This window comes from Puma concolor, chromosome B4, assembly GCF_028749965.1.
Source record: "Puma concolor isolate L17-30 chromosome B4, mPumCon1.1.hap2, whole genome shotgun sequence".
NCBI classification, from domain to species: Eukaryota; Metazoa; Chordata; class Mammalia; order Carnivora; family Felidae; genus Puma; species Puma concolor.
The window spans coordinates 76,396,688-76,409,354 of NC_141673.1; the positions used below are offsets into that span (position 1 = coordinate 76,396,688).

Sequence of the window (12,667 nt, forward strand, 5' to 3'; positions counted from 1 at the left end):
TCAGAAAAATGTATTGAGAGCTTGCATGATATAGATTCCTAATACAAGTTTAAATATTTTCTTGAGATTAAAGGTTTGTTGACTATCGCGATTATATTTAGCAACCATCACATACAAAGGAGCTGTTTTATTCTCTGTGGTATTCTTTATCTTTTTATTGCTCTAGGTATGCTTCTTCTGTAAAAGATGGTTCCCAGTATTTTGTGCTCCTGATTGTGACAGATGGTGTTATCTCGGATATGGCTCAAACCAAGGAGTCCATAGTCAATGTGAGTAGGGATTGTTCAGTCTTGAGCTGGCTAAGTGACAGCAGGGTGCTTTCAACCTATGTTGAAAGAGTTAATGTTAGTTGACTTAATAGTGAAACAAAATGCTCATGCTTTTGCAACTGATTGCATTCTTAACCTTATCCAGAAAACTCAAATGTATATGTACCATTAGTTCATAAAGACTAACCTAAGCAGTATGGATAACCGTGTTATAACAAAATTATTTTCCTTCCAGAATAATAAAAAAAAATAAGATGATACCATCACCTTCATGTGCATGAGTGTGCTTACCTCTACTAGTTGGATGTACTTGTACACAATCTTACAATTTGTACAAAGTATTTCTTAATATTTACATTTCAATTATAGGAGCACTGTACTGACATTCTTATTTCTATATAACTGGAAGGGACTGGACTTTATTCAAAAACCATCCTTGGGGCGCCTGGGTGGCGCAGTCGGGTAAGCGTCCGACTTCAGCCAGGTCACGATCTCGCGGTCCGTGAGTTCGAGCCCCGCGTCGGGCTCTGGGCTGATGGCTCAGAGCCTGGAGCCTGTTTCCGATTCTGTGTCTCCCTCTCTCTCTGCCCCTCGCCCGTTCATGCTCTGTCTCTCTCTGTCCCAAAAATAAATAAACGTTGAAAAAAAAAAAATTTAAAATAAAAAAAAAAAAACCATCCTTGTATAATTCCTAATTATTTATTTTTATGATTATTCGTCTTTTTATTAGATTATAATCTATAAAATCTATATTTATAGACTTTTTTTGAGATATGGCATGAATTGGGGAGGGACAGAGAGACAGAGAGAGAGAGAGAGAGAGAGAGAGAGAGAGAGAGAATCCAAAGCAGGCTCCACACTGTCAGAGCAAAGCCCAATGTAGGGTTGAACCCATGAACCGTGAAATCATGACCGGAGCTGAAGCTGGATGCTCAACTGACTGAGCTGCCCACATGCTCCTAGACTATATTCTATAGAATTATATCTTACTCACCTTTCCATGTCCAAGCTTAGACATATTTGGCACAAAGTTGACATTTAGTGAAAATGGGTTTCATGAGTGCTTTGCATATCATAGCTCATAATTATTAATAACATAGGGAACATAAAATTAGCTGTTTGGTGGAGGATCATATGGGGGGAAAATTATAGACATTTACTGAAAAAAACATAAACAGCAGTTGAAGTAAGGCTTACACATTTATTTGTTATTTTTTAACTAGAATTACTTGGGTTGAATTCACCTTGATTTCCTTTATGTTCTGGCCAGTGGCATTCGTGTGCACTTGAAAATAGGAATTTAATAATTTGGGCTTAAACTAATAAGACATGATGTATTGAGGACCAATTATTCATAATTTGATGATCTTCATGCTGAAGATGTGGTTGGTACAGTGTTCCTTTTCTCTATTGCTGGATCTCACATTCTGACCATTAAATTCTTTAAAATGATTACATTGTTTAAGTGATACATATGATGGGAAAATATGCAAATATTTTTGAATCAAATATTCAATATCACTCACAATCCCATGGATATTTAATACATAAATTAATCGTTCTAATACTAACTTTCTGTAATTATCATCTGTATTCCCTCATTTACAATGAAAATTGCTTTCCCTAACTTTGGGTATAAGTGGGATAGAGTAGGGTACTATTCTTTCACAAATATAGTACCATTTTTCCCTTACAGCAACTAAAAGATTTTTTATGGGAGAGAAAACATGAATAAAATGCCCAGAGATACCCTCAGTCAAGAAGATGTTGGCTGAGAATAGCAAGTGAAAGCAGATGTGCAATACTTTTTATTTTTCATACTGTCCAAGGCTGGTCATTCCCAGAGAATGTCCCACTGAATAAGCGTATGTACAGTTAGTTCAAAAAGAATGAGTAGAATCAAGCATATTATTGTGATGTGTTCAAACCTATTTTAGTGAACATCTGAAAAAAATATCAAAACAGGATATTATTTTCTTAAATTATAATTCTTTTCTTAAGAAGTCAACTTCTTAATTGTAAACCAATTGTGTATTCTCTTTGAAGGCTTCAAAACTTCCAATGTCAATAATTATAGTGGGTGTTGGACCAGCAGAATTTGATGGTGAGTAATAAAATTTCAATAGTATTCCTTGGGAGTTTATTTACTGATTCATCATGCTGTAAGGTTTCTGTTACTCTTTTTTGTATATAAGAATGTGAATATGAATGTGGATCTGTATATAATATCCATGTACATAGAGATGTAAATGTAGATATCTCACGATGAAGTCTATCCAGTTGAGCAAATGAAGAGATTGTCTTCTGACTAAGCCTTATCTCTCCAATATCGATTAATTCAACATGTAGGTTTCTACTCCATTAGATATGGTTTGTACCCCAAAATAATATTTTTTATGAGTGACAGAGTGATAAGTGGAGTTGTTGTTCCCAAGGCAAAACACACTCTGGATTCACTAAAAACCTTTAAGGATGAGCACTAAATTAATAAACCATTAGATTGTGAAGAGAGATGTTAACAGAAGCATAATATGCTACTATAATGGATTTTCAGACACTAGCTAGTTGATAGACATTAGCTTTATAAATATATAAGTTCTGCATTATGAAAGAGCAAAGTAAAATGAAAATGGAACTGAACATCTGAGATTTAATGACACTTTATAAAATTATGCTAAATTGAGTTACTGGGTAGTTCTCTGTTTGGGCTCAGACCTTGCTCAAATGCCAATGAAGTGACTGGTGTTTTTGTAACTAGTCATCTGGGTAAACTTCTTTAAGGATAATTTGTTCCCAGTCATCTGGTGAATTCCTTTCAAAGACAACTATGCTAGATGGCAACTGCATGATCACATGGCATTCACCTGGTTCAGGTGTTTTTACTTTAACAATGACTTTATTTAGCTTGGGGCTTTGGAAATGAGAATAATTTTAGAATATTTAGAACAAGCTTTAGTACATTACAGGTTAATTTAAGCACATAGGTGGCTGATTATACTACCATCATTGCTGGGATGATTCTCCTTTAACCACCAGAGCCGCCTCCATAAGGATAGTATAGATCTATCCATCTCAGGTAAAGCACCACAGGCAAAGTTGTTATATTGCTGACCCTGGAAATCCTTTCTTTCAATTCCATGGTTGGTTGGTCATCCTTTGCTTCATTATAATCTTCCAGTGTCTATTTTTTTTTTTTTTTTTTTTTTTTTTTTTCAACGTTTATTTATTTTTGGGACAGAGAGAGACAGAGCATGAACGAGCGAGGGGCAGAGAGAGAGGGAGACACAGAACTGGAAACAGGCTCCAGGCTCTGAGCCATCAGCCCAGAGCCCGACGCGGGGCTCGAACTCACAGACCGCGAGATCGTGACCTGGCTGAAGTCGGACGCTTAACCGACTGCGCCACCCAGGCGCCCCAAATCTTCCAGTGTCTAAAGCAAAAGTCATTTAGCTCTTACTGCTGCTGCTTCTGCTAATATTTTCTCTGTATTTGAATATTCACATCTGTTGGCATTGTATGTCAGGCATGAATTTGAGACAACCTCTCTGCAGTCAGGAAAGCTAAGGGACATCTTTCTTGTTAATGCTTTGTGTACTTGATCATCTTCATTAATCAGTGATTGACTGTGATTCACAAACTTCACTAAATGCTAGGGTAAAATAACTCATGCCTTCTTTGGTTACTAATTTGCATTTGCCTTAAGGATGCACCTCTCACTAGGTGCATCCCAGGTCTCCCCAACTCCTGTGGAAGTCTGAGGTTAGGTGTATGACCTAACCTCATTCACTTGTTCCTCAAGAGCCTGCACACATCATGTGTGAATACAGAGCCACTGACCCTTCCTGGCATGTATTTCTGGTCATATATTTCTTTTCAGAGCAGCAGGCACAGTTATTTGGGTGCTCCCTCATCCAACTGCCACGGCTATTTATTTTCTTCATTTCTTTTGTTCTCAATGAATTATTTATTAAGGTTTGAGGCATGATAATTCATCATTTCCCTCTCTGACTTCCCAAACTGAATAAAAATATGTAGGAATCCCTCAGACGAAGACCACAATATAAGCATTATTACTAATAATGCAGAACTGAAGAATTTGGGTTAACCTCTGCACAAAATCAGACTTGTCACTATTTTCCTCCCAAGATTAAATGACCTCAGCCTTATCTTCAGGCCTCCTCTGTGCAAGGGTAGAGCCTGGTCTATTAAGCACACCACAGGGAAAAAATACATCCAAAGCGAGGATAGCCTGTTTCTAACCAGAGAGATTTCAAAGTCAGTCCCTTCTCATTTTAGTAATCCCATAAATCAATTAGTCCTCTTTCCATGTAGAAAAAAGAGAGAAGACTATAGGCAAAGAGGGAAATTGCCTTCCCAGTAGAATTGCTTCCTGGGTATTAGAGTGATACTTTCCTCTGGCAAACATGGGGACAGGGAATTAGGTCCTGTGACAACTGACTTGTGCTTTCACCATGACCGAAGTTTCAATAGGATGGGAAAAATTCCAGGCCAGTACTAGAAAAGTAGACTATTCCTCTAGGAGACACAAGTGCTTTTCTAAAGTATTTTTCTTTCTCTACTCTCAAAATACCTCTCTTCTCTCCATGGCTAACAAGAAAAGGACAGAATACTCATGTTTCACGTAGAAAATCTTTGACTTCCATTCAGATTGTGCTGTCCTGTCAAGAAGAGCCTTTCTCTCAGCACTTCCAAATCTGCTGTAGAGTAAGTTTAAATATTACACATAGAAACTGACATAAGGAAAGACTGAGATAAAACCTGCACAATCTGAATCTAAATCTTGCACATTTTATCAGTTAACTACCTAAATCCAACATCCAAACACTGTTGACAAGAAAGACATTATTTGCATGGGCAAGAAAGGTAGTATCTTGCCATCCATTCTTTGAAGTTAGATGAATTGGGAATAACCTATTAGATTAATGAGTATTCAAATTTCTCATTTCTGTATTTTTAATGAGAACAATTTAAAACTTTCTGTGTAGTTTTTCCCCCAATGCATTGTCACTCCACCATAAAGCATCGTCATTGAGAAGAAAGATTTCTCAAGGCAGGATTTCTTTATCCTTAAAAGGCAAAAAGTCAAATTAAAGCAGCATCGGGCTACCTGCTTGATCAGATTTAGTAGAATGGGAGAAGTAGAATGGGTTCTAGTTTCATTGTGTCTTGCACAGCTAGAAAGAAGTACATCTCTGTCTCTTATAGACCTTTTTTCTAAGAAGTACTTGTGGGGCTTACCATCTCAGGCTCCTTGTGGACCAGATGCAAATCTAGAGGGTGAATGGTACCCTTCCACCACTTTCATGCCCTGTCTTTTCTCCTTGCTCTCAAAAAGATAGCCTCCATTTCTTGCAACAGCAGCTTTTTAATTCAAAGGATGTGCTGAAAAGTGAGAGTTATTTTATAGGATCATGTTCTCCTATGTTATTATTATCTGGATGACTGTCCATTTCCTTAATTGGAATGAAACACAAAGACTGATGGAGATCGTAGGAGACCATGGACAATGACATCCAGATTATCACTGAACTCTTGTTTCCCAGTAGAGAGTAAAGGAGAACTTCCTGCAATTGCTAGGTTGTCACCATCATTGAACATTTACATCTCAGAAGTCACATGAAAATTTTGAAACAAAATGAAACCGAAACAAAGGAATTAACATTGAAAGTGAGCATCATGACATTCTTATTTACATCCCTGATAAGTATGGAAGAAAGATAGATCTTTCGTATGGTAATTTAGTAGTAGTAGTAGTAGTAGTAGTAGTAGTAGCAGTAGTAGTAGTATTTTAATCCCAGTATAGTTAACATACAGTGTAATATTAGTTTCTGATCTACAATAAGTGATTTAACACTTCCATACATCACTTAGTGTTCATCACAACAGGTGCAGTCCTTAATCCCCATCACCTATTTCACCCATCCCTCCACCCATCTCCCATTTGGTAACCATTAGCTTGTTCTCTATTATAAAGAATCTGTTTCTTGCTTTGTCTCTCTTATTTTTTCCCTTTGCTCATATATTTTATAGGTATTTTGTATTTTAATTAAGTTAATTATAGTATACACATTTTACTAAATTATGACATGTATTGTATATCTAATCAAATTATAGAGTGGTAGCTCTTTATCAATTATGTGCAGTAACAATGTTTCAGCCCAGATACTGACTCATGAACATGTATATAAAAGTATAATTTAAAACAGTGTTTTTAACCCAGATGCATTATCCAAACACTGAAGAAAATAATGAAAAGGTTCTGGCTGAGCTGTAGTTTTTGGAGGGTGAAGAGGCAAACAAATTGCAAGTGGTCACTGGAGTCTGGTGAATGTCATGTGTATACGAAATAAATTATCAGTAATAGAATTATACTTTTAAACACAAATTAGCATTCCTCATGTAATTAATTATTTAGAGAATTCTCACTGAAAAATTAATAAACTCTGGAAAATGTTCTTAATTGCAACATTACTTTATTACCAGCTGTTCTATTATATCACAGAATTTACAAATACCAGCTGAGCTGATCTATGTAATGTTGAAATTATTTCTTAACTAACAAAAAAAATCATACTTCAGAATAATCACACTTTATTCAATCAATATAAGGTAGAGCAAATGCCTCTTTGTTTTAAAATCCATTAATAAGGTAGAAATTGGGCAATATATTGGATATACAGTTTTGTAGTTTCTTTCTTTTTTTTTTTTTTTCAACGTTTTTATTTATTTTTGGACAGAGAGAGACAGAGCATGAACGGGGGAGGGACAGAGAGAGAGGGAGACACAGAATCGGAAATAGGCTCCAGGCTCCGAGCCATCAGCCCAGAGCCTGACGCGGGGCTCGAACTCACAGACCGTGAGATCGTGACCTGGCTGAAGCCGGACGCTTAACCGACTGCGCCACCCAGGCGCCCCTCTTTCTTTTTTTAAATTTAAATCCAAGTTAGTTAACATACAGTGGATTTGTTGTGGTTTCAATGGGAATAGAGTTCAAATTGTTCCTGGTAATTCTGTGATTACTGTCAAGTTTCTTAAATTAGAAAGAAGACAAAAGTTGAATGGATTAGCATCACTTGCCCAATGAGTCATGTCAGCATATAACCCAGAATTGAGAACCTCTAGGATGGGGAGATATATCTGTACTACACTGGCTCTTCCATTTTGCAAGGGTCACATGAGGTCTTGGCTAGCTTCCTTCATTTGTAACATTTGCGCTCAGTCAAGTTCTGTGGTAGAAATGACTGAGGAGATGGGATCCACAAGCCTTCTGCCCTGACATAGGATGCATTGCTACTTCATACATCTTGATTTCCTATCACCTGTGTTGTTTTAGTACATGACTGAAATGCGCTGGATAAATGGTCTTATTTTATTTTCAAGCCATGGTTGAATTGGATGGAGATGATGTAAGAGTTTCCTCCAGAGGAAAATATGCCGAAAGGGATATTGTGCAGGTAAGAAATTTAATGGAAATTACTCATTTTGTTCATTGTGAGGAACCTGTCAGCTCTGATTTGTAAATAAACAACTTACATTGAAAGCAGGACTGTCAGTTTCTGTTTAATTTAGTTGATTGATTCTCTAGGAGATGCGTGGCAAGTAGGGCCTAGAATAAGTACCTAGTGATTTTTTTTCTTCTATTTCAAGTTCACCATATATAAGATAGAAATGTTAATAAGTGTCTTTTCCTACTTTAATATTACCAGAAAATATCATAGAGGTCGTTGGTAAAATTAGAAGCCAGAAACATAACAGACTTTTTAATGACGCTTATCCATTATGTACTCCTCAATAAAGACTAAGTATATTTTAAGACAGCTGATTACATTTCAATGTAAATAAATTTAGTGGAAGCAAACCAAAACTATAGATATTTACATAGTCTACCTAGATTATGGTTAGAAAAGTGGAGAAATAGATTTTAAGATTCTATGTAATATAGAATTATATATAAAAATATAAATAATATATAATTTAAGTGTAATTATATATAGATGTTATATAATATAATAATATATGATATACAATAACATAACAACCTATGTAATATATATCATTTACACTTGTTATAATCAAGAAAAATATGTAACTAAAGCCTACTATTCTAGGAGTGAATAGAAGGGAAAAATCTGCAACCAATCATAGTTCAAATTTATCATTGAAAGTAAGCATTTAATTCAACTAAATGGCTACATACTTTAGAGTTTCCATACTTCTAGGATTTTACAAGGGGAAAAAAAAGCTGTGAAGTATACTTTTTTAAATATGAAAGCAAAGATCTCAGCACCGTTTAAGCACATGCTATAAAAGTTTTGAAGGGGCAAACAATGGACTTCAGTGTTATCTCCTAAATAATAACCTGTATTTTCACCCAAAAAGCAGTCATTAAAAGAATCCCACAGAATTTAGAATCCTGTGGAATTTGGTTCAAATCCCAGTTTGGCCACTGTGATGATTTGAATGAGCTTTCTAAATTTCAGTGTTCTGGTGTTCTGGCATTGTTGTTAAGATTCAGTAAGGTCATATGTATAAAATATATTTCTGAAATATAACTCAGTAAAAGACAACAAAAACTGATTAAAATAATTTGAAGGAGAAATATAATCACTAAGTATGTTAATATAGAAATTAATGTTGATAAAGATTTAAAAAAGCATTGTTCTTTATCAGGCAGCAAGATTAAATTTTAAAATAGAAACATCTATATAACAGTTTTTTTAAAGATAATTAAATATGATTTAAACTTTTTAACCTAACGTTCTTGGTAGACTAAAAAGAACACATGCACATGAATGATTAGGTTAAAAGCACCTGAAAAAGGGAACATGATGATGTGGTCATTTATTTAAGTATCCCATGGTGTTTTGTTTTCATAATTAGACACATGATTATTCACCTTAACCTTATTAGCATAATTATACGTCTAAGTAATTACACTTTATCTAAAAGCTCTTCATAATGTATGAATCACAGTTTCCAAAAAATCAAATTACTGAAGGGAAGTATGAATTTGAAGTTCTTTGGAATGTGTTATGCTGCTATTGTAATGCATTTTTCAAAATCAGTAGAAGCAACCTCATGTCCCATAGCGTCATCATAATGCTTAAGGGAAACTTGTTACTATTTTCTTCCTTTAGAGGTAGTTAAGCTTGCCCACATGGTTAAGGTTACCTTTAAGAGGGCTAATCTGTTATATTAGTGAAAAACAATAGTCATGCCTGTTAGCATTTATAAAATAAAAATGTCCATGATCATGAAAGTATTTAGTCTCTCAGTGGAAATACTATATTGTGGAGAATATTGAGATTGAGATGCCTAGATCTATGAAAGTATAATATTGTCACTCTGATCTTGAACAAGTCAAGTAATCTCTCTGAGCCTTCATTTCATTACCTCTAGACTTTAAATTCTTTCATCTCTGCTCTTTTCATGATGTGAATCTCAGAAGAAGTTAAGACATGAAAATACTTGGTATAATCATGTTTTTTCTCCTTGCAAGTCAGACAGAATCCATGAGACAGAACAGCCTGCCACCTTAAAGTGACATGGGGATCCCCAATGATCCTGAAGACATCTGCAATATAACTAAATATTCAAGGAATTCTATCACATAAAGTTGAACTGAAGTGAAAGAGTCATTGGATCTTACAGATATTGAATAGGAAATTAAAATGTGCCCAGGGAATTAATCGCCTCTTGAATGACTGTGACTTCTTGACTTGTATGCCTACATTTGGTTAAGGACATTTAATAGACTCTTCTCTAATTTCATGGAGAAGATCCTAGGTGGTGATTGGTCTTTTCAAAATAGTTAGCAAGGTAACCATTTACCTTGCTAACAACACAATATCACAATGTGTTGAAGAGGAATTAGCATTCTCTCTCACCTCAAATAAGGTTTTGCAAACTTTTTCACCATCACAGTTTTCCAGGTTCTACCATCCACTAAAATGTTACTTAAATTAGTTATTTGCGAAAAGGGGTTTATGGAGGATTGTGGGAAGATGGCGGCATAGGAGGATGCTGGGCTCACCGCACGTCCTGCTGATCACTTAGATTCCACCTACACCTGCCTAACTAACCCAGAAAACCACCAGAAGACTAGCAGAATGGAGTCTCCTGAGCCAAGCGCAGATGAGAGGCCCACGGAAGAGGGTAGGAAGGGCTGAGAGGCGGTGCACGCTGCACGGACTGGTGGGAGGGAGCCGGGGCGGAGGGGCAGCCTGCCGGCCAAGCAGAGCCCCAGAGTCTGGCTTGCAAAAGCGGAGGGGCCGGACGGAGTGTGTTCCAACAGCAAGCGTGACTTAGCATCTGAGAGGTCATAAGTTAACAGCTCTGCTCGGAAAGCGGGAAGGCTGGAGGACAAAGGGAGGGAGAGTTGCTGAGCCCCGGGACGACAAAGCTCAGTTTGGTGGGGAACAAAGGCGCTCGCCAGCGCCATCTCCCTCACCCATCCCCCAGCCAAAATCCCAAAGGGAACCAGTTCCTGCCAGGGAACTTGCTTGCTCCGTGCAAATACCCAATGCTGTGCTTCTGCGGAGCCACCCCTCCGGCTGCCACAGGGCCCCTCCTGAAGTGGATCACCTAAGGAGAAGCGAGCTAAGCCTGCCCCTCCTGCCCCCGTACACCTTGCCTACCCACCCCAGCTAATAGCCAGATCCCCAGCACCACAAGCCTGGCAGTGTGCAAGTAGCCCAGACGGGCCATGCCACCCCACAGTGAATCCCGCCCCTAGGAGAGGGGAAGAGAAGGCACACACCAGTCTGACTGTGGCCCCAGCGGTGGGCTGGAGGCAGACATCAGGGCTGACTGCGGCTCCGCCCACCAACTCCAGTTATACACCACAGCACAGGGGAAGTGCCCTGCAGGTCCTCACCACGCCAGGGACTATCCAAAATGACCAAGCGGAAGAATTCCCCTCAGAAGAATCTCCAGGAAATAACAACAGCTAATGAGCTGATCAAAAAGGATTTAAATAATATAACAGAAAGTGAATTTAGAATAATAGTCATAAAATTAATCGCTGGGCTTGAAAACAGTATAGCTCACAGCAGAGAATCTCTTGCTACAGAGATCAAGGGACTAAGGAACAGTCACGAGGAGCTGAAAAACGCTTTAAACGAAATGCATAACAAAATGGAAACCACCACGGCTCGGATTGAAGAGGCAGAGGAGAGAATAGGTGAACTAGAAGATAAAGTTATGGAAAAAGAGGAAGCTGAGAAAAAGATTAAAGAAATCCAGGAGTATGAGGAGAAAATTAGAGAACTAAGTGATACACTAAAAAGAAATAATATACACATGATTGGTATCCCAGAGGAGGAAGAGAGAGGGAAAGGTGCTGAAGGGGTACTTGAAGAAATTATAGCTGAGAACTTCCCTGAACTGGGGAAGGAAAAAGGCATTGAAATCCAAGAGGCACAGAGAACTCCCTTCAGACGGAACTTGAATCGATCTTCTGCACGACATATCATAGTGAAACTGGCAAAATACAAGGATAAAGAGAAAATTCTGAAAGCAGCAAGGGGTAAACGTGCCCTCACATATAAAGGGAGACCTATAAGACTCGTGACTGATCTCTCTTTTGAAACTTGGCAGGCCAGAAAGGATTGGCACGAGATCTTTAATGTGCTGAACAGGAAAAATATGCAGCCGAGAATCCTTTATCCAGCAAGTCTGTCATTTAGAATAGAAGGAGAGATAAAGGTCTTCGCAAACAAACAAAAACTGAAGGAATTTGTCACCACTAAACCAGCCCTACAAGAGATCCTAAGGGGGATCCTGTGAGACAAAGTACCAGAGACATCACTACAAGCATAAATCATACAGACATCACAATGACTCTAAACCCGTATCTTTCTATAATAACACTGAACATAAATGGATTAAATGCGCCAACCAAAAGACATAGGGTATCAGAGTGGATAAAAAAACAAGACCCATCTATTTGCTATCTACAAGAGACTCATTTTAGATCTGAGGACACCTTTAGATTGAGAGTGAGGGGATGGAGAACTATTTATCTTGCTACTGGAAGCCAAAAGAAAGCTGGAGTAGCCATACTTATATCAGGCAAACTAGACTTTAAATTAAAGGCTGTAACAAGAGATGAAGAAGGGCATTATATAATAATTATAGGGTCTATCCACCAGGAAGAGCTAACAATTATAAATGTCTATGCACCAAATACCAGAGCCCCCAAATATATAAGACAATTACTCATAAACATAAGTAACCTTATTGATAAGAATGTGGTAATTGCAGGGGACTTTAACACTCCACTTACAGAAATGGATAGATCATCTAGACACACGGTCAATAAAGAAACAAGGGCCCTGAATGATACATTGGATCAGATGGACTTGACAGATATCTTT

General features: G+C 37.5%; 1 protein-coding gene across 1 annotated transcript in view; it reads left to right on the forward strand.

The window, feature by feature from the left end:
• Positions 1-12,667, forward strand: part of CPNE8 (copine 8) — a 234,557-nt gene that overhangs the window by 210,815 nt on the left and 11,075 nt on the right. The window contains exons 17-19 of the mRNA XM_025930235.2: positions 167-269; positions 2,316-2,373; positions 7,671-7,744. Of these exons, the coding sequence (XP_025786020.1) occupies positions 167-269; positions 2,316-2,373; positions 7,671-7,744 (235 nt within the window). The remainder of the gene's footprint in view (positions 1-166; positions 270-2,315; positions 2,374-7,670; positions 7,745-12,667) is intronic.